This window comes from Sus scrofa, chromosome 14, assembly GCF_054392235.1.
Source record: "Sus scrofa isolate SSC_HxYL_T2T_F1_AM1 chromosome 14, Sscrofa_HxYL_maternal_Yorkshire_Landrace_v2.0, whole genome shotgun sequence".
NCBI classification, from domain to species: domain Eukaryota; kingdom Metazoa; phylum Chordata; class Mammalia; order Artiodactyla; family Suidae; genus Sus; species Sus scrofa.
This window is the reverse complement of record NC_139396.1, coordinates 112,556,099-112,578,947: the sequence shown is the minus strand read 5'-3', so window position 1 is coordinate 112,578,947 and position 22,849 is coordinate 112,556,099. Positions and strand designations below refer to the sequence as shown.

General features: G+C 37.5%; 1 protein-coding gene across 3 annotated transcripts in view; it reads left to right on the top strand.

Moving 5' to 3' along the window:
- PARG (poly(ADP-ribose) glycohydrolase) overlaps nucleotides 1–22,634 on the top strand; it is a 142,532-nt gene extending 119,898 nt beyond the window's left edge. For all 3 annotated transcript variants that reach the window (XM_005671222.4, XM_005671221.4, XM_013983451.3), the window contains exons 16-18: nucleotides 5,041–5,146; nucleotides 19,974–20,102; nucleotides 21,576–22,634. In XM_005671222.4, the coding sequence (XP_005671279.3) occupies nucleotides 5,041–5,146; nucleotides 19,974–20,102; nucleotides 21,576–21,730 (390 nt within the window). In that variant the 3' untranslated portion in view covers nucleotides 21,731–22,634. The remainder of the gene's footprint in view (nucleotides 1–5,040; nucleotides 5,147–19,973; nucleotides 20,103–21,575) is intronic.
- Nucleotides 22,635–22,849: the final 215 nt, after the last annotated feature.

The window sequence follows — 22,849 nt, the reverse complement described above, 5'->3', positions numbered from 1 at the left end:
GTATCATTTTTAGTGATTTTTCCTTTAAGTTGTTCAGTCTATAGAATCAGAATAACCAAAGAGATATCTAAATAATCTTTGATTTCACACATGGGGAAACTAAGGCATGCACAGTGCTTTCGTTTTGTCTTAAGTCTTAAAAAAGCAAAATCGATTTACTGATGTTATAATTAAAGACAAACTACCATAATTTTACCTTTCAAATAATTTATTTTTGTAGTTTTTTCCACATTAATATTTAGTTTCATATAATTGTGTTTAGGAGTTCCCTCATGGCCTAGCTATTAAGGATTTGGCATTGTCCCTGCTGGGTTTGATCTCTGGCCTGGGAACTTCTGCATGCCACTGGCACAGTAAAAAAAAAAAAAAAAATGTGTTCAGGAGTTCCCATCGTGGCGGAGTGGTTAACGAATCTGACTAGGAACCATGAGGTTGTAGTTTCGATCCCTGACCTTACTCAGTGGGTTAAGGATCTGGCACTGCCGTGAGCTGTGGTGTAGGTCGCAGATGCAGCTCGGATCCTGCGTTGCTGTGGCTCTGGTGTAGGCTGGCAGCTACAGCTCCGATCAGACCCCTAGCCTCAGAACCTCCATATGCCACTGGTACAGCCTTAGAAAAGGCAAAAAGACAAAAAAAAAAAGTGTTCAAAAGTTACCTATACTGTGTTGTTGTGGCTGTGGCATAGGCTGGCAGCTGTAGCTCCAATTTGTCCCCTAGCCTGGAAACTTCCATATGCCACGAGCACAGCCCTAAAAAAAGAGTATTTTTCATACTTTCTAATAATCTTCATAATCATATGTTTAATGGTCATAAAATTGGTTGGATTACTATTCTAGGCCTTGGCAACGGTTTTTGAACTAATAGGTGGTCCAGAATCTTTCTCTATTATGTATAATGTAGTAAACATCTTTTTATAGTTGTTATTTAACCAAATAAAATAAATTTTAAGAGTTCCTGCTATGGCAACAGTGGATTAAGAATCTGACTGCAGTTGCTCAGGTCACTTCAGAGGCACAGGTTTGACGCCTCGGCCCAGGCCCAGTGCAGTGGGTTAAAGTAGCTGGCGTTGCAGCAGCCCTCCAGCATGGGTTGCAGCTGCAGCTTGGATTCAATCCCTGGCCTGGGAACTTCCATATCCTGCATGTGCAGCCATTAAAAAAAAAAAAGAAGAAGAAGAAATTTTAAAAAGAGGAAATCTATAAAATTGTTGTTACTGAATCTAAGGATAATTTTGACTCTTAATTAATACTCTTCTCTTCCAAAAGATTCTTAAAGAACTTTTTATATTATGTTTGTTTTTAAGAAATCAGGATATTCTAAAACATCAGAAAATCATTATCAATACCAACTATGTATTAATTTAAGTTAGACCAGTATGGTAGATTTGTTTCATATAAACAACTCTTTAGGAACAGTAATTGTGAAATTATTAATCTAGCAAACAGCATGATGTGCTTACATTATAATGAAGTACATAGTTTAATTATATCTACTTAGGCGTGCTAAAATTGGTATTGAAACCTGAGATGTTCTTAAATGTGTGTGTTCATGCACACATGTGCATGGGTGTCTGTACAAACTATTCCCCTGAATGCCATCTATTTCCTAGGCCCAGAACTAGATTTATACAGCTGTTTTCTTTGTTTCCCTTTTCACTTTCTTGCCTTCCTTCCTACATCTCTATTTTTACCACTTCTCAGTTGGGCTCTAGGTTTTAACTAGATAACAGTGTTTTCCTCCTGTCTCTGGCTTCTCAAGGCTCACCTTTTAAACCTTCAGGACTCCGAAATTACCTTTATCCTCCCTTTCTTCTTTCCTTCTCATCAAAACTCATTCTGAGATATGAGTGTTTATTGGTATCTTCTACTTACTGTCCTAAGGTATGAATGCTTCTTCTTTTTCCCTTTTTAAAGTTATTTATTAGTAAAAATAAATAACTGTCATAGGTGAATGTCAAGTCAGGATGTAACTAAATGGGTTTCTTTTACTCTTACAGCTCTGATTAATCTTCTCAAGTGCTCTGGCTCTGGGTGGGGGAAAATTTATTGCCATCAAGTGGCTCTTGAGAATTCCTAGTATTTTCCCTATGAAGTAAGAACTTGACAACTCTTTTGAGGTCTCTGATCTTATCTGATCTTTGTTTCTTACTAAAGAGGCTCAATTGCTACCCTGATTAGTGGCTCTGCCCTGGTCTCTTGCATGTGAGGGATCCCTTTCCTTATTGGAGAAGGGAGAGAAACACGAGTTGTCCCTATAAAGGGGACTCTGAGGACCTTAGTGCTTCTCTCTTATTTCTTATCTTGGAAATGGTTGGTTTAAACTGAATAAATGAATTTTTTTTTGTAAAAATAGCCAAAATATGGAAGCAGTCCAGGTGTGCTGCCCAGCCAAATGGATAATATACAATCAATATATAACCAAGCAATATTACTCAGCTATAAAAAAAGGATGAAATTCTGCCTTTTGTGGCAATGTAGATGGGCTTAGAGAATATTATGCTTAGTGAAATAAGTTGGACAGAGACAAATACTTTATGATACTACTTATATGTGGAATTTTAAAAATAAAACAAACAAATGCATATGCAAGACAGAAAACAAACTAGTGGTTACCAAAGAGAGAGGGGAGGACAGAGGGGCAAATTAGGGGTATGGGATTAAGAGATACAAACTACTATGTATAAAATAGATAAACAACAAGGTTATATAATGCAGGGAATGATAACTTTTAATTTTAATCTATAAAAATACTGAGTCATTATGCTATACCACTGAAACTAGTATTGTAGATCAACTATACTTCAGTTTTAGAGTTTTGTATTTAATCATTTATAGTTATTGTTATAGCTAACTACATAAGTGTTTTATATCATTTAATTTCTTTCTGAGTACCTTTTAAAAGTTTTGATTTTATTTCATCAAAACACCAAACGCAGTTAATTTCAGTGGTATAGTTTTGGGTTTTGTTATAGCTGTTTTTAAGACACATTTTAAAAAAGATAAAATTGGTTAATACTCATTTAGTAAAATTGGTTAGATTTTGCTTCTAATAGAAATATTTCAAATTCTCTGTCATTAGGCTTTAGTTTCACTAAGCTATTTTTGCTCATTAAAGAAAAGTTAGTCTAGAAGTTCCCTTCGTGGCATAGTGGTTAACAAATCTGACTAGGAACAATGAGGTTGCAGGTTTGATCCCTGACCTTGCTCAGTGGGTTAAGGATCCAGCGTTGCCGTGAGCTGTGGTGTAGGTCACAGACGTGGCTTGGATCCCGCGTTGCCGTGGCTGTGGCTGTGGCCGGCGGCTACAGCTCCGATTGGACCCCTAGCCTGGGAACCTCCATATGCCGCGGGAGCAGCCCTAGAAAAAGACAGGAAAAAAAAGAACAGTTAGTTCAGATATGCAGAGGCAGCAGTGTAGATGAGACTAAAACCATTCTGAAGGTATAAAACAGAGACAACATAAACTGGCAGGCTAAGAAATCTTCCTCTTCGTCTAGACATGTTTGGAGAATTTGACAGGAAACCAAGTGGCAAAGTTATGTCTATTCTGAGAGAAAATCTGTTTTCCCCCTTGTTGGATAAAGGCAGAGACGCTATATCTTTCAAGAACCTGCTCAAAAAAATTGAGCTCTTTGATAGTTTTGACCTGAAAGAGATTTTCAGAAGCTCTATGCATCTGATTATACAGGTAATTTGTGAGTTCTAGTGTAAGCTCTGTACCACTGCGTTGAATAATGGTCTGGTACCAACTTATAATTAATATCTGTCAGGATTTACAGCCTAGGAGGGGGTGGAAGGAATAGCCTTGTTAATCCATCCAGACAGTATGTAAAATAAATTTTAATACCTTGGAGCAACTTCGGAGAGCAATTTACTGTATTTCTATGTGTGAGTTTCATAGAAGCATCTTTCTTTATCCTTGGTTTTTCTCTGAGAACATTTGTCACAGATCATTCTTTTTATTTTATTTATGATTATACACAACCTATATTTTAGGCTTTGTTTGGTACTTGAGAAAGCCCATGGGAGATTTGCTTTGCTATTGTATTAAACCTCTTAATATAGTCTGATAGTTTCAGAAAACTAAGAACCCTTAGGAGGCAGAAAGACCAACGAGCCTGACAGCAAAGAAAAAGAAATCAGAAACTCTGGGAACTGCAGTCCTCTCATATAAAATGAGCTGTTCATTTAATTAATACTTAGCTTGCATGCTCAGGATATATTATACTTTCTCAGGTTACTGGCAAATTTTAAAATACTCTAGGAGTTTCTGCTATGGCATAGTGGATTAAGGATCCTGCGTTGTCTCTTTGTCAGCTCACCTTCAATCCCTGGCCCAGGAACTTGGCATGTGCTGTGGCTGCGGCCAAAGAAGTAATAAAATAAAATAAAATATTCTAGCTTAAAATAGAGCTATGAAACAAGAGAATCTTGGAGCCGGAAGGGATCTTAAAGGTTATTTTGTAACTAGGTATTGGAATCCCTTTTACATGTAGTTGCTTGCTCATTTTATATATAGTTGCATAAGCATTTCAGTGGTAGGAAATACATTTAAAAACTAATCACAGTTATAAATCTAGTCCTAATAATTCAGAGAGGGAGAGAGTGCTGAGAAAGCATGATAGAAATAACTCTTTACCTTAATGAAAAAAAAAGGTAATAAAATTTTTCGAATAAAAGTGTTTTAAACATCTTTCTTCCCTTTAATCCTTTGTAGTTTGTAATTGGGATCCCATCAATTCCTGAAAAATCTCTGATATTTCCGTTTATATTTATTTGAACTGGAAAAAGAAACTGAGACCTGTATTGGTTTAAGGGCTTTGATTTGCCCAGCATCAAAAGAAATTTATATTATAATTGATCATTTCTTACTCTCTTCCTTGTATAATCTCAGGATTTTCTTTTTTTCTCTCACTTTGGCCTCTGGGAAAAAAAGAGAGATAACATAAGCTTGATAATGGGTATTGATCCTAGCACATCAGTCAAAAATACTATTAGTATCTAGTCACTCACATGCTTTGATATTTCTTTCATCCTACAGGCTTACTGTGGATTTCTTCGTCCTGGAGTTTCTTCAGAGAATCTTTCTGCAGTGGCAACTGGAAACTGGGGCTGTGGTGCCTTTGGGGGCGATGCCAGATTAAAAGGTGAGTAAAGCAGTTGTTATAAGAAGGATAATAGTATTTGACTAAGGAGAATGGTTAAATTCTTGAAACTGGATTTCTAATGTCCTGTCTTAAGAAGAGACCACAAAGATCTAAAGGAAAAGAATATTCGACACCATCCTTTTTTTTTCCCACATTATGTATAAAGGAGTTCTTATTTTTATTTACTATTTTGCTGCAGAGGTCACTTATCTCTTTGACTTATCAGACCCAGTATCTAGTTGAACAGAGAGAGGAAAGAGGCCACAATGACCTTGAAGTTAAAAACCAAAGCACCCACATAAGTGCATTCCTTCACAGAACTGATTTTTATGGACAGAGCCATTTCACTGACTGACTCATTCACATACCAAACTTATGGGGCATCTGCCATGCTCGAGGCATTGTGGTAGGCCCTGATAATACAAAGGTGAATAAGATGTGGTCCCTGCTTTGGAATTTACAGTCTAGCAGATGAGAGAGGGGCATAGACAAATGAGCACGTGGTAATGAGTACTTTAATAGAGGTACATGGTGTGTGGGAGTAGAGCTTGAGAGAGCTGCATGAATGGCACAGATAAGGAGCATTTGGGTATTCAAGGATAAACATTTTTTTGCACTTTATTGTTTATGGTAGAAAAATGACAGACCTATCAACAAAGTTATTGGTCATTTATCATATTATGGCATTTGCTTTGCTCTAAGGAGTGTCGGTTATAGAAAAGAGTATTATTACTTAGCATGGTTACTATTCTGTGTCAACCCAACTGGTCTGACATGGGCTGGGTGTGCTACAGTATAATCCTGACACTAACTCCCTGGAGTTAGTGCAGACTCTACAGGAAGGGCACAGATCCTCCTGAGGACCACCGCTCCTTCAGACTGTAGCTGCAAGTGTGGAGTGGGAGTGTTGCCTAGGCCACTGCACTTCTGATCAACTGGCTACCATCTTGGGAGGGTTCTATAATCCCCCTCAGGTTTGATAATTCAGTAGAATAATTCACAGGTGCTATTAACAGTTGTATTACAGAAGATACACATAGGTTGAGATTGGAAGGGAATACAGAGCTTCCATGAAGGACCTGTCCCTTTGGTGTCTAAAGTTCTTATTGAGGCTTCATTACATAGGCACCATTGATTAAATCATTGGTCATATCCTTAAGCTCCATTTTCAGTCCTCCCTCTTCCTGGAGGTCTGTGGCTAAAAGTCCAATCCTGAAGCTGTCTAGGGCTCACTAGGAGTCACTTCATTAGCATAACAAATACTCTATCATTCTGGAAATTCCCAGAATTTTGAAGCTCCTCCTAGGAACCCAGGAAAAAGACCAAATTCTTTGTTTATACTACAGTTATCAAACTAACAAGAAAACAAAGCAAACATAAAACAGCCAACTGGCCTTGGTAGCCAAACTTGATAGATAAAATCCTCAAATCTTTCTCCTTGGGAATAGAACAGTTGAGTCTGTCATAATTTTTTTATTTTTATTTTATTTTATTTTTGTCTTTTGTCCTTTTAGGGCCGCACCCGCGGCATATGGAGGTTCCCAGGCTAGGGGTCTAATCAGAGCTGTTGCTGCCCTGCCAGCCTACACCAGAGCCACAGCAACACCAGATCCGAGCCACGTCTGCGACTTAGACCACAGCTCACGGCAACGCAGGATCCTTAACCCACTGCGTGAAGCTGGTGATCAAACCCACAACCACGTGGTTCCTAGTTGGATTCATTTCCTCTGCACCACGACAGGAACTCCATGTCATAATTTATGAGTCTGATTTTTTTTATTTTTTTTTTGGTAAAAATGACACATTTTATTATTACTTTTTTAAATCCAGAAAAATATCATGAAGTTTGTAAAAAAATCACCAGGATTTACTGTTAATGTTTTGGTGACCATCCTTTCAGACATTTTTCTATCCAATCTGTGTAACCATTTGACATTAATAAAATCACACTATATGTTCTATGCTCTGACCTTTTTAAAAATCCTACAGTCTCAGTCTCTTGTATGAACCTATATGCGATAATTTATTTCACAAATTTTCCATTCATGGACAGTTGTTTTATTTTTTTCATATTATAAGCAATACTGTAGTATATAATATGCTATACATAATTATTTTCTTGGGGCTAATTCCTAGAAGTGAAATTAATGATTCAAAGGACATATAGACTTTGTATTTTGATACTTAATTGCAAATTGTTCTTCTCAAAGACAGTATCAGTTTACAGTGTCTTCCTTACAAAAGCAACTTCAGCGAGATAGGGTTTTGTCAGTCTTTTTAATTTCTCTGAGGTTCAACAGTTTTTGAGTTTATTAATCATTTTTGTTTGTTTTTTGCGAATTGCATGTTCATGTTTTCTTGTCCATTTAGCTCTTGGGGAGTAGACTGGATTTTTCATTGGCGGGTAATAACTCTTTATATATTAAGAAATATTAATGATCTGTCATATTTACTCAGTTTTTTTTCATTTATTTCAGCCTTTTGACAATAGTCATAGGGAGTTAATTTTTGTTTACCTTCTTGTGTCATGCTTGGAAAAATCTTCCCCATTCCTTTATTTTAAAGACTTCCGCCCACATTTTCTTTATATTCAAAGCCCAAAAACTGCATGTTGTTAGTTTCAGCATTTGAATGTGTATAGAAGAAAGAATTTCTCGGTTTTATTTTATGAAATTCTTTATCATCCTGAATTTGTCTGAGGAAACCTGTTTTTCACTTTGGGCTTATTGATCTTATGACAGACACTTTTTTTCTGTTTTTCTCTTAAGTAAAATAAATGAGTAGATTCATATCATCAATCCAGAAACAAGGTCTGCTATAAGCCTTGGTCATTTCTGATGGACAATTTGGGAAGCTTTATAAATGTGTTCGTTTTGTTTCTTTTCCTTATGACATAAAAGCCTTTCAGACTACAGCTTTGCTTGCTCTGGTGACTCTCAAGGGTAGTATTCCAAAGTTTTCATTGTGTGATTTATTAATTATCAAGATTAAACTGTGGAGTGACTTTTTGACAACCATTCACTTGAATAACCACTAAACAAAATTATAAATACTTATAATGTCTTTTAGCAGGGGATCGTTTACTAAAACTGACCCTGAAAAGGAAGAAATTTTGGTACCTCTGTGTAATGAAATATTATGCAGGCATTGACTGTTGCAGAAGTATAACTTCTGGCATGTTTTTTGAATACTGCCAAATGGGGGGAAACATACAGTATATGCAGTATAAATCATATTTTAAAAGAAATTATGAATGTAAAATATAAAGATTTGAGATTCTTTATGCTTATCTGTTTATATGCAAAGGTTAACTATGGTTGTATCTTGGTGAGAAATAGATATATTCTATATTTTCTTTTTAATCTGTATTTCTCTGTTTTGATCACATATTGTTTTGCTCTCAAAAGTTTTACTGACATAATTGACAAACAGCACTGTATAAGTTTTAAATGTATAAGATAATGATTTGACCTGTATATATTATGAAACGAGTATCATAATAAGTTTACTGAACATTCATCATCTCATATAGATAGATTAAAATTTCCCTTGTGATGAGAATTCAGGATTACTCCCTAACACCTTTCATTTATAATGTACAGCAGTGTTAATTATCTTTATAATGTTTACATTCCTAGTACTTATAGACGTTTTTCCCTTTGACCACCTACATCTAATCCCTTCCCCAGTCCCTTGCCTCTGGGCAGCCAGAAATCTGATCATGTTTTTCTGTGAGTTTGTTAAGTATAATTGACCTATAAAACTGTGTTAGTTCCTGGTGTACAACATAGTGATTCGATATTTTTATATATTTCTTTTTTCTTTTTTTTTTTTTTGTCTGTTTGCCTTTTCTAGGGCCACTCTCACGTGGCATGTGGAGGTTCCCAGGCTAGGGGTCTACTGGAGCTGTAGCCGCCGGCCTACGCCAGAGCCACAGCAACGCCAGATTCGAGCCGAGTCTACGACCTACCCCACAGCTCACTGCAATGCCAGATCCTTAACCCACTGAGCAAGGCCAGGGATCGAACCTGAAATCTCATGGTTCCTAGTCAGATTCATTAACCACTGCGCCACAATGGGAACTCCAGTATTTCTATATGTTTCTAAATGATCACCATGATAGGTTTGTCTTCTGTCCGTATACAAAGATATTACCTAATTATTGGCTGTATTCCCTACACTGTATATTTTTTCTCCTTTTATTTTTTATTGAAGTATAGTTGATTTACAATGTTATGTTAGTTTCTGATGTATAGCAAAGTGATTCAGTTTGTAGAATGTATATGTGTGTGTGTATACACATATTTATATATATATATATATATATATATATGTTTTTGTTTTCTTTTTCTTTTTTTTTTTTCTGTTTGTTTGTTTGTTTGTTTGTTTGGTTTTTAGGGCCATACCCATGGTATATGGAGGTTCCAGGGCTAGGGGTCAAATTGGAGCTACAGCTGCCGGCCTACACCACAGCCACAGCAGTGCTGGATCTGAGCCACATCTGTGACCTACACCACAGCTCACGGCAATACCGGATCGTTAACCCACTGAGCGAGGCCAGGTATCAAACCCCCATCCTCATGGTTACTAGTATGATTTGTTTCCAATGCACCACATGGGAACTCCTTTATCTGTTATGTATATAATAGTTTGTATATGCTAATCCCAAACTCTTAATTTGTCCATTCCCTACCCCTTTCCTTTCATAATCATAATTTTTCTGTGAGTCTGTTTGTTTTGTGAATAAGTTAATTTGTGTCATATTTTAGATCCCACATGTAAGTGATATCATGTGGTTTTTGTCATTCTGTGACTTATTTCACTTAGTAGGATAATCTCTAGGTCCATCCATGTTGTAGCAAATGGCATTATTTCACTCTTCTTTATGACTAATATTCCATTCTCTGTGTGTGTGAGTACACCACATTGTCTTTATCCATTGATCTGTTAATGGATGGACATTTAGGTTGTCTCCATGTCTTGGCTATTGTCAGTAGTGCTGCTATGAATGTTGGGATACATGTTATCTTTTCAAATTATAGTTTTGTCCAGGTATATGCCCGGGAGTGACATTGCTGGATCATATGGCAGCTCCATCTTTAGTTTTTTGAGGAACCTCCACAGTGGCTACACCAATTTGTATTCCCACCAACAGTCCGACACTGTACATTTCACACCTGTGACTCATTTATTTTGCAACTGCAAGTTCGTACCTCTTCTCTGTTACCTCCTCCACCCTCACCTCCAGCCATCTGGCAACCACCTGTTTGTTCTCTGCATCCATGATTCTTTTTCTGTTTGATATGTTTGTTCATTTTTTTGGTCTTTTTTAGTTTCCACATATGAGTGAAATCATACAGTATTTGTCTTTGTCTGACTTATTTCATTTAGCATAACACCCTCTAGATACATCCATGTCGCAAAAGGTAAGATTTCATTCTTTTTTTTTTTTTTTTGTCTTTTTAGGGGCGCACTGCGACATATGGAGGTTCCCAGGCTAGGGATCAATTGGAGCTACAGCTGCCAGTCTATGCCTGTACAGCAACGCCATATGCAAGCTGCATCTGCGACTTACACCACAGCTGATGGCAACGCCACATCCTTAACCCACTGAGTAAGGCCAGGGATCTAACCTCTGTCCTCATGGATACTGGTCGGGTTTGCTAACCACTGAGCCACAATGGGAACTCCAAGATTTCACTCTTTTTTTTGTGGCTGTGTTGTCCTCTTCTATAGGCCCAGTGCCTAGAATGGGACCTTGTATGATAGCACATTCAAATTGTCTGGATGAATGGAATGGTATTTTTTTTTTAATTTTAAGCATTTATTTGATCAAAAATCAATTGGAATTGGGCAGCATCAGACTGGAAGTGGTTAGGAGCTCTCTGCCCACAGGAGCCAGAAGAAAGGCTTACAGAGGGAGAGTCGGAAGCAAGTTATTTGATTGGCTGTAGCTTAAAGCCTGGTTGGCTGTTTGTGGTTGGTTCCATAGGTTTCTATTTCAAATCTAGGCATACAGGCTTAGAGTTTGGTTGCTATACATAGACCACTATAGCATTAGTGCCAACTCAGTCCAATAGCCTCCTCGTTTAATGTAACAGGAAAATTTTTCTTCAGAAGTTTTCTTGTTGTCAGTTTTATGTTTGAGAGGCATCAGTCTTCAGGAAAGAATCACTTTTATGCTAATCGTGGTCTAGCACACCTGTGGAAACTACAAGGTATGTCTTTTTTTAAAGAATTATTATACTTAATTTACAATATTCTGTCAATTTCTGCTGTACAGCAAAGTGTCCCAATTATACATATATGAACATTCTTTTTCTCACATTATCCTTCATCGGGTTTCATCACAAGTGATTAGATATGGTTCCATGTGCTATACAACAGGACCTCATTGCTTATCTACTCCAAATGCTATAGTTTGTGTCTACTAACCCCAAACTCCCAATCCATCCCACTCTCTTCCCCTCCCCCTTGGCAACCACAAGTCTGTTCTCCATGTCCGTGCATTTGTTTCTTTTCTGTAGATAGGTTCATTTGTGTCATATATTAGATTCCATATATTAATACCATATCATATGGTATTTGTCTTTCTTTCTCTGACTCAGTTCAGTTAGTATGAGAGTCTCTAGTTCCATCCATGTTGCTGCAAATGGCATTATTGTTCTTTTTTATGGCTCAATAGTATTCCATTCTGTATATGTACCATATCTTCTTAATCCATTCATCTGTTGATGGACATTTGACTTGTTTCCATGTCTTCACTATTGTGAATAGTCCTGCAATGAACATAGGGGTGCATGTATCTTTTTCCTTGAAAGTTTTGTCTAGAGAGATGCCCAGGAGTGGTATTGGTGGATCATATGGTAGTTCTATATTTAGTTTTCTCAGAAACCTCCATACTGTTTTCCATAGTGGTTGTACCATTTGACAATCCAACCAGGGGATGCAGGAGGGTTTCCTTTTCTCCACACCCTCTCGAGCATTTGCTATTTGTAGACTCACCAATGATGGCCATTCTGACCATTGTGAAATGGTATCTCATTGCAGTTTTGATTTGTGTTTCTCTGATAATTGGCAATGCTGAGCATTATTTCATGTGCCTATTGGCCATCTCTATGTCCTCTTTGGAGAAATGTCTATTCAGGATTTTTGCCCACTTTTCAATTGGGTTATTTGTTTTTTGTTGTTGAGTTGTATGAGTTATTTATATATTTTGAAGATTAAGCCCTTGTCAGTTGCATCATTTGCAACTATTTTCTCCCATTCAGTAGGTTGCCTTTTTTTTTTTTTTTCCTAATCTTTTCCTTTGCTGTGCAAAAAACTTGTGAGTTTGACTAGGTCCCATTAGTTTATTTGTTTTCATTTCTATTGCTTTGGGAGACTGACTTAAGAAAATATTTGTACAGTTTATGTCAGACAGTGTTTTGCCTGTGTTCTCTTCTAGGAGTTTGATAGTGTCTTGTCTTATGTTTAAGTGTTTAAGCCATTTTGAGTTTATTTTTGTGCATGGTGTGAGGGTGTGTTCTAGTTTCATCGATTTACATGCAGCTGTCCAGTTTTCCCAACATCAGCTACCAAAGAGACTGTCCTTTTCCCATTTTATATTCTTGCCTCCTTTCTCAAAGATTAATTGACTGTAGGTGTCTGGGTTTATTTCTGGGTTTGCTGTTCCGTTCTCTGTTCTGTTCCATTGGTCTGTCTGTATGCTTTTATACCAGTACCAAACTGTCTTGATTACTGTAGCTTTGTAATATGTCTGAAAGTCTTGGAGAGTTGTGCCCCCTACTTGGTTTTTGTTTCTCAGGATTGCTTTGGCAATTCTGGGTCTTTTATAGTTCCATATAAATTTTTGGACTGTTTGTTCTAGTTCTGTTAAAAATGTCATGGATAATTTGTAGGGATTGCATTGAATCTGTAGACTGCTTTGGGTAGTATGACTGTTTTAATAATATTAATTCTTCCAGTCCAGGAGCATGGGATATCTTTCCATTTCTTTGAATCCTCTTTAATTTCCTTGATCAGTGTTTTATAGTTCCCAGCATGTAAGTCTTTCACCTCCTTGGTCAGGTTTATTCCTAGTTATTTAATTTTTTGGGGTGTGATTTTAAAATGTATTTTTGTATTTCTTTTCTAATATTTCACTGTTAGTATACAGAAATGCAACAAATTTCTAAATGTTATCCCACTACTTTGCTGAATTTGATGATCAGTTCTGTAGTTTTTCTGTGGAGTCCTTAGGGTTTTTCTATATATATTTTTATGTCATCTGCTCTTCTCTCTTGCAGTTTAGATACATTTTATTTCTTTTGTTTGTCTGATTGCTGTGGCTAGGACTTCCAATACTACACTGAGTAAAAGTGGTGAGAGTGGGCATCCTTGTCTTTTTCCAGATTTAGCGGGAAGGCTTATAGCTTTTCTCCATTGAGTATTATACTGGCTGTGAGTTTTTCATAAATGGCTTTGATTATGTTATGTTCTCTCTCTGCTCACTTTCGTAAGTTTTTATCATGATTGGATGTTGGATTTTTGTCAAATGCTTTTTCTGCATCTTACTGAGATGATCATTTGGATTTTGACTTTTTTAGGGCTACACCTCTGTCATATGGAAGTTCCCAGGTTAGGAGTCAAGTATGTGCTGTAACCTCTGGCCTATACCACAGCCACAGTCTGAGCCACGTCTGCGACCTACACCACAGCTCACAGCAACACCAGATCCTTAACCCACTGAGCCAGCCCAGAGTCAAAACTGCATCCTCATGTATACCAGTCGCATTTGTTTCTTCTGAGTCACGAAGGAAACTCCAATTTTTTCTTTTCTTTAGTTAGTGCAGTGGATGACCTTGATTGATTTGCGTATGTTGAACCATGCTTGTGAGTCTGGGATGAATCTCACTTGGTCATGATATACGACCTTTTTTTATGTTCTTGGATTCAGTTGGCTAAAATTTTGTTGAAAATTTCTCTGTCTATATTCATCAAAGATACTGGCCTATAATTTTCCTTTTTGGTAGTATCTTGGTCTGGTTTTGGTATGGGTGATGGTGGCTTCATAGAATGTCTTTGGGATTATTTCTTCTTCAACCCTTTGGAAAAATTTAAGAAGGATGGATATGGGTGATTCTTTGTATGTTTGGTAGAATTTGCCTATGAAGCCATCTGGTCATGGACTTTTATTTGTAGGGAGCGTTTTTGTTACGTACTCATTTCTAGTTATCAGTATGTTCAATTGATTTGTTTCTTCTTGGTTTAAGTTTGGCAGGCTGTATGTCTGTAGACAGTTGTCCATTTCTTCCAGGTTGTCAAATTCGTTGTCATATTATTCTCTTGTGGTTTTTTGTATTTCTTTATGATTGCCTTCCTTATTCTGACTTTAGGTTTTGTTTCTTCTTTTCCTAATTTTTTTAGGTGGTGTGTTAAGTTGTCAATTTCAGATTTTTCTCTTTTTTTGAGGAAGGAAATATGAACTTTCCTCAAAGAACTGCTTTTGTGGCATCCCATACATTTTGAATGGTTGTGTTTTCATTATCATTTGTCTTGAGGTATTTTTTAATTTCCCTTTTGGTTTCCTTATTGACCCATTGGTTTTTTAGTAGCATGCTGTTTAGTCTCCATATAGTCATTTTCTTCTTATTTCTTTTCCTGTGGTTGATTTCTAGTTTAGTGCCATTGTGGTCAAAGAAGATGCCTGAAATAATATCTATACTCTTAAATTTGTTGAGGTTAGTTTTGTGCTCCAGTATGTAGTCAGTCCTAGAGAATGTTTCATATGCACTTGAAAACTTGTGCTATTTTCCTCAAAAACCATATAGTTTTAATTATTGTTATTAGTACTGTTAGACTTGTTGAGTGCATTCTATGTTGTACTAAGTGCTTTCCTTAATGCATTAGCCTACTAGTTATGAAGTATTCTTATCTTTGTAGATGATGTAACTGAGATATAGAAAGATAAATAGCTTGCGAGCAGTAGCTCCAATTTGACCCCTAGCCTGGGAATATCCATATGCCACAGGTGCGGCCCTAAAAAGCAGGGGGGGAAAAAAAGTCCCAGAAGAGTGAGCCCTTTGGGGCTGGCAACTGCTTGAGCTTTCAGAATAATCAGGGCATGAGCTCACAAAACACTTTGTGTTTCATTAGGGGGACATAACTAGTACTTCCAGATCTACAATATATTAGCCTCCTTGCCAGTATACATTTAAATAAATGTAAGGAAACAATGAGGAAATCATTCTGATGGGCATATGGTAAATTTATGTGGAGGAGAGCAGGGGGACGTGGCATGGCAGCCTTACAACATAGTGGGTGAGGGAGAGCCCTGGGTCAGACCACTAGGTTTGAATTTCAGCTCCACTACTTTCTGGCCCTGTGACCTTAGAGAGTTTATATAATCTTTTGGTGCCTATATTTCCTGATTTCCAAAATGGAGATAATATTTATTCAGTGTTTGTAAGGATTAAGTAAATTAATCCTTGAGAATCTTGAGTTCATCCTTAAAAAGCTGCTAGGACCATTCTGCAAAATAGAGCTGTTAGCAGCTATTTTTAATATCACATGCTGATGGCCTCAGATTATACCAGGGTATAAGTATCTATCATTTTACTCATTTTTTGTTTCATTTGTTACAAGAGGACACTATAAATTTTTTTATATTATTCATATTTATTTGAAATTTTTTCATAGCTTAACATTGATGCCAAAAAGAAAATTAAAACCAAGCTCCCTGCAGGTTAATTTAAGTGATTATTTTGGCACCTAGTTGTGCTTGAAGTTGGAATTTGATGCTTTTATATCATACTTGGAGTCAGTCCACACACCCTATTAGATTTGTGATTTATTCTCCTCTAACTTGTGATGCAAGAAGAGTTCACTTAAATCGTGAGACACAGTTGTCTAAATTTGTGAAGATCTTGGGGATAGTGAAGTCTGGAGACAGTTCTGTTTAAAATAATCTTTTGTTGGTAATTATTGATGTTTTTAAGGTCAAGATTAATTTGTATTTCTGAAAATTTCATTTGTGTATAGTCTAATATTCAATGCAAGGAGAAAAATTATAATAGAGATGATGGAATTCTACACTCGGAAAGAGTCTGTAGGGGTCACCTGAGTCACTTCGTCACTGCATAGATGGGAAAAATTCAGGCAAGAGAATCAAGTGGTATGGCCAGAGTCATAAAGCTAGACTGCAAAAGGGTGAGCCCTGAGCTCAGGTCTTTGGTCTCCAGTTCCAGGTTGTATGACACATGATTTTGTAATCATGTGTACCCCAACAGAAACAGATATGAATTGGTTCTCTTATTATCCAGGCTGTTTTTGGTAGATCTGTCAAACTTAGATCTATGAGATGAAGCAGAGAAACAAAATGGTCTGTGAAGCATTTTTTTTTTTTTTTTTTTTTTTTTTTTTGTCTTTTTAGCTATTTCTTGGGCCGCTCCCGCAGCATATGGAGGTTCCCAGGCTAGGGGTCGAATTGGAGATGCAGCCACTGGCCTACACCAGAGCCACAGCAACGCAAGATCCGAGCCGTGTCTGCAGCCTACACCACAGCTCACGGCAACGCTGAATCATTAACCCACTGAGCAAGGGCAGGGACCGAACCCGCAACCTCATGGTTCCTAGTCGGATTCGTTAACCACTGCGCCACAACCACAACGGGAACTCCCTGTGAAGAATTTTTAAAATAAACTCTGTAGGGAGTTGTATTTTAAATGTTTTTATTAACGTTTTATTTTCACAAATGGCAAATGACTAGCGATGTTATTTATGTTTGTAAGAAGGAAATAGGACTAAAAGGACTTTTCTTTGGTCTCTCTCTTAAATGGGAAATACTTAAAGCCAAAATTCATTCATACTTAAAGAAACAGTACCTCTTGGTAGAGGAAGATGATGATTCATTAGTTTCCATTTTTATATGTAGTTTAGGTTAATTAGGAACCTTTTAAAATTGAGTGTACTGAAGCTTTAATGTATGCATAAGTTGGTTGAGCAGTTTTAATTAAAACATCTCTATTCTGAGATCAGTTTACTTTCAACATTCCAAGATTAATGAGGCGTAGTCATGGTACCTCACATGAGTATGTTGTGGGTACTCAATAAATATTAGCTTGGAAATTAGGAAATAGTTGGTATTTTAGTATCCCATATGGTATTATAATGTCTTATATGCTTTCCCATGTCTTGGGGATACTTAGCTATTTCAGATTTTCTAGTTAATTTCAAATTTACAAAATTAAACACCTCTGTGTGTATTTATATATATGCATGCATCCTATGTACATACATGTGATTTTCTTCTGAAACAGTGGAGCTTAAGTTACACATATCTCTTTTTCCTAAATACTTCACTGTGTTTTCGCTTTTCTCTTATGTAAACACATCACTGATACTAAATTCATAAATGTTAATTTTTTTTCCTTCCATTTTTGACTGCCCCGCAGCACATGCAGTTCCCAGGCCAGTGATCAGATCCAAGCTGCAATCATTACCTAAGCTACAACTGCAGCAATGCCAGATCCTATGCTCAACTGGGGCCTGAACCTGCAACCCAGCATTCCATGATACTGCTGATCCCACTGAGCCGCAGTGGGAACTCCTTAATATTTTTATCTACTCATCTATGATCCAATTTTGTCAGATGCCCTAATCAAACCCTCAGTAGCCTTTCTGTCCTCAGCTTCAGGTATTGTGTTGTCAAGTCTTATAGCCTCCTTTTGAATCCAGAATATTTCCATAGCCTTTCTTTGACACAGTGGAAGAATACAACATTCCTTGAGTTTACCTGCTGTTTTCTCATAATTAGATTGAGATTATTATTTTTTTTTTTTTTCCATTTTAGGGCCACACCTGAGGCATACGGAAGTTCCCAGGCTAGAGGTGGAATCAGCTGCAGCTGCCAGCCTGTGCCACAGCAACAGCAATGCCAGATCCGAGCTGCATCTTTGACCTACATCACAGCTCACAGCAACTGCGGATCCTTAACCTACTGAGTGAGGCCAGGGATCAAACCCACATCCTCATGGATACTAGTTGGATTCGTTTTCACTGAGGCACAACGGGAACTCCTGAGATTATACATTCTTGATCAGAGCACCACATAGGTGATAAGGTCTGGAGGCACTTGGCCCCATTGGTAATGTTAATTTTTGATCACCAGTCAAGATGTTATCTGATTTTTCCACTGTGTAGATAGAGTTTTTCCCCTCCCTTGTAGTTAATAATAATAATTGGTCTGTGGGAATTTGAGACAAAATTTCCCTTATTAACTTTTGCCTGACCTAGTCTTTACCATGATGGTTGCAGAAAGAGGATTACCTTGTTCTAGCACTCCCTCCAGACTTAGAGTTAGTCTCTGGCTTTCTCACATGAGCAAAAGCCCTTCTTTCTTGCCTGTACTTATTATGTAGTATCATTTTGGACTCAGGAATTTATAATTTTTCAATGGCTCATTTATTTATTATTATACATAATATTTTGTTGCTTAGCTTGTCTAGATGTGGCTAGTTGGGAGCTCCTTCATACTGGTTTCTATGTCCTTGGGACAAGCACCCATCAATTTTCCCATTCTTGAGCACTTCTTTATTATCTGGTATAATAAAACATTCTCAGTTTGTCTTGTACCTATCCTGTTGCGGCCATAGAATGATGTATTTCTTTTAGGAATCCAGCTCCTTTTAGAAGGAATGAGAAACCAACATCTGGGCACTAGGTATGCTTATTGCTACTGAGATGTCTTCTTTGGGGTAATTTAAAATAGTTTGGGAATTGCTTTACCTGTACTACTGTGGGAAGCAAATCTAATAAAAAGACTCTGGGATTTGTTTGCGATTCTTTCCTCCTTGCCTAGGACTGAGGGCATATTACTCAAATACTGTGTTCATAAAATAAGTTACTTGGATTAGTTCTTACTTTTATCCTTTGCTTTTTCCTTTCCTTATAGGACTACTCTTTTAAAATTAGGCTCATTTGTTTTAGTTTGCTTTTTATTATAGATTCCTTCCTATTCCCATTCTTTCATTAACATCATTTCAAAAATCAAAACTATATTTATCTTCCATGTTTTAGTTTGATTCCTACCTCCCCTTTTATGAAGGAAGATGTGTAACTAGCAAAAGGACATTTATTATACCTGCTTTTGAAAATAAATTTTGTCTATTGAGGTTAAGACTATGTAGGAACTTAATTTGTGGAAATATACTCCAGGCTCAGTGATTTGTAACTTTGATTCCTGGAGACAGTGATTCTCAGTGATTTTCCCATTCCAGCACACCAGAGATAGTGTATGTGCTTCATGCTGTAGTGATTGGGTAGAGGTGGGAGAGCAGGAGGGATGAGGGTGTTTGCTCTAACCCATTCGAGAATGCTTGCATCCTGCAGGGTTAATGAGAACAGTAGAACCTCCCAAGTATATTGATCAGGGAAAGTCACAGAGACTCCTTTGATACCAAAAACCAATGGCTATGTAAAAGATAAAATAATTAAGTCAAGCCAGCAAACAAAAATTTTAGTTCTAGGTTAATTGAAAAAAAAAAAATACTTTAGTGCCTTGGCTCTCCTGCCTCAAATGCACCTTCCTTTGTCTTCCTGCAAACATGTCTATGTGGGAATTCCATGGCTTAATGATATTCTCAGCAGCTTGTCTGAAAAGTCACACAACTGGATGATTTATACTCATCCTGTATTTGCTACTTCTAATAACGTGTATATTAAGTGTATAAATCTTTAATCCAGGATAAAGCTATGGCACACCAATGATAATTTAGCTGTTAGAAAGAACTAAAGGTATCTTACTGGAAAGTGTCATAATATAGCTGTTTTTTTCTCTTTGCTACAGCCTTAATACAGATACTGGCAGCTGCTGCAGCTGAGCGAGATGTGGTTTATTTCACCTTTGGGGACTCAGAATTGATGAGAGACATTTACAGCATGCACACTTTCCTTACTGAAAGGAAACTGACCGTTGGTGAGTAGGGAACAGTCTTGACACTTGGTATCTAGATGGATTGTACACCGTTCAGGAGGAGCACTTGTTAAATCTGGATAGATCATAGTGGATAAGAAAAATTCAAAGTGTGACTTTGGGGGGTGGTGGGGACAAGGTCTTAGAAGGGCAACATTCGCAGGATTTTTTTTCTGGTGAAGTTTCATCCTCCATTTTGAATTGAGTATGTTAGCTTATTAAGGCCAAGAAGTTGGAGTTTATGTCCATTTTTACTTTTGTGCATACAGAAGACTGAAAGAGGGGAAGATATTAGGGGATAAGTTCAAATCTAAGAGGCCTCTGAGTAATGTTTATTAGACATGACAACATGCCCCATCTACCATGTTTCAGCTGGACTGAAAGGCCTTGCTATCATGGGAGTTAAATGTAAAATTAGAGTTGCCATGAACTCCCAAAATGATCCATGGATGATGTACTATGTATAGCCTGTTTTAATTATGAGCTTAGTAGCTTAGTAGGTAATTTCTTTAAGGTTTTTTAAAATGTTTATATCAGGAAAGCCTTCTAGGCTTATGAAATTCATGCTCTCCAGAGTTCCCGTTGTTCCTCAGCAGAAATGAACCCAACTAGTACCCATGAGGATGTGGGTTTGATCCCTGGCCCTGCTCAGTGGGTTAAGGGTCTGGTATTGCTATGGCTGTGGTGTAGGCTAGCAGCTGCAGCTCCAATTCGACACCTAGCCCAGGAACTTCCATATGCTGCACCTGGGCCCAAAGCAAAAAAAGAAAAATTCATACTCTTTTTCAAAAGCCAAATTTGAACATGTGGTTTTTTGGTGGGGTTTGTTTGTTTACTGTCTTTTAGGGCCACACCCACAACACGTGGAGGTTCCCAGGCGAGGAGTCCAGTTGGATCTGTAGCCAGAGGTCTATGCCACAGCCACAGTAGCAACACAGTATCTGAGCTGTGTCTGTGACCTGCATCACAGCTCACGGCAATGCCGAATCTTTAACCCACTGAGCAAGGCCAGGGATCAAACCCATGTCCTCATGGATGCTAGTCGGGTTTGTTAACCACTGAGCCATTATGGGAACTCTGAACATGTTATTTAGATTAAGATAAAACTAGAATGTTTGGGGGAGTTCCCATCATGGTGCAGTGGTTAACGAATCCAACTGGGAACCATGAGGTTGTGGGTTTGATCCCTGGCCTTGCTCAGTGGGTTGAGGATCCAGCATTGCCATGAGCTGGTGTAGGTTGCAGATGTGGCTCAGATTCTGCGTTGCTGTGGCTCTGGCGTAAGCCGGTGGCTACAGCTCCAATTAGACCCCTAGCTTGGGAACCTCCATGTGTCGCAGGAACAGTCCTAGAAAAGGCAAAAAGCCAAAAAAAAAAAAAGAAAAAGAAAAAAAAAAAAACACTAGAATGTTTGGTAGCAGTTTTATTCATCTTCACACCTTGATGTATAAATTGGTCTGGCTTTCTACTCTTCAGGAGAAGTGTATAAGCTGCTGCTACGATATTATAATGAAGAGTGCAGAAACTGTTCCACCCCTGGACCAGACATCAAGCTTTATCCATTCATATACCATGCTGTTGAGTTCTGTGCAGAAACCACCAACCAGCCAGGACAAAGGACTGGAGCCTGAGGAGCCAAGTGACTAGAACCTCCTTGCACCTTTCACCAGAAACATCTTTTTTGAACTGTCAGCTGTAACATACAAAATGACTTATGTGTATATAATCCACATCTCTAAGCAAGGATGCAGTCTCTTTCACATATATGCAGTTGTCAGTTTGTTCATCCAAACCCCCTCCATCCTGACTTACATTGATTCAGATATATCGTTTTTGATTTCTCTGTCTTCATTTTTCAATTTTTCTTTTGCCCATCAGATTTCTTGTGAAATTTTATGAACGGTTGTGCTCAGCCTGTTAGGTCTTTTTTTCATGCCTATATATTATAAAACTTGCCTCTGCAGCCAGCAGATGCCAGTGATACCAGGGGAGAAGTTGAAATCCTAGAATCTGTGTAACTGGGTCTGCTAAAGGTCTCCTTGTGAACCTTCCCCCACCCCTTGTTATAGTGCATTGATGGAGTTTTTGATTTTTGAAAATTTAAGAGTTGGGATTTTTTTCATATATGTTATATAATGTAGATCTCCTAGGTTAAAACAGTTTTGTATTTAAGACAGAATTTCCAGAAAGTTATTTTAAGACATCACCTTTACCTGGAATGATCTGTCCCCTTTTCCTCTGGTCATTACTGATGCTGTTTTTGGAGACTGATCAAGATGGAAGGAAATGTAGAATAAAAGAGTTTCCCAAATGGTGTTTGAAAAACAAACAAGATTTAAGAGACTTGAAGGATCTTTTGATTCTTGGGGTGTTTGTTTTTTTTTTTTTTTCTTTTTGGATTATTGTTTGTTCCTTGGTGCTTGAGGCATATCTTATAACCAAAGTTTAGGAACTGGGAACTTCATGGTGATTTGTACATACTGAGGCTTGTCTGGTGTTCAAAGATTATATAATTAATAAATTTTCCTTAACAAATCATTTGTCAGAAACATATCATCTATATTTTATACATATATGTTCTTAAAGTGTGTCTATATCCAAATATGTTCTAAATAAAACTGGAATTGTCAGAAATGATTAGGTTTAGGCTTTATGGGGGGGTAGTTCTGCTTAAAATTCTTTATTTACAATTATGTTCATTTAAAACTGGCAACAAATAATGACACTTGGAAGTTGAAGTAAAAGTCAAT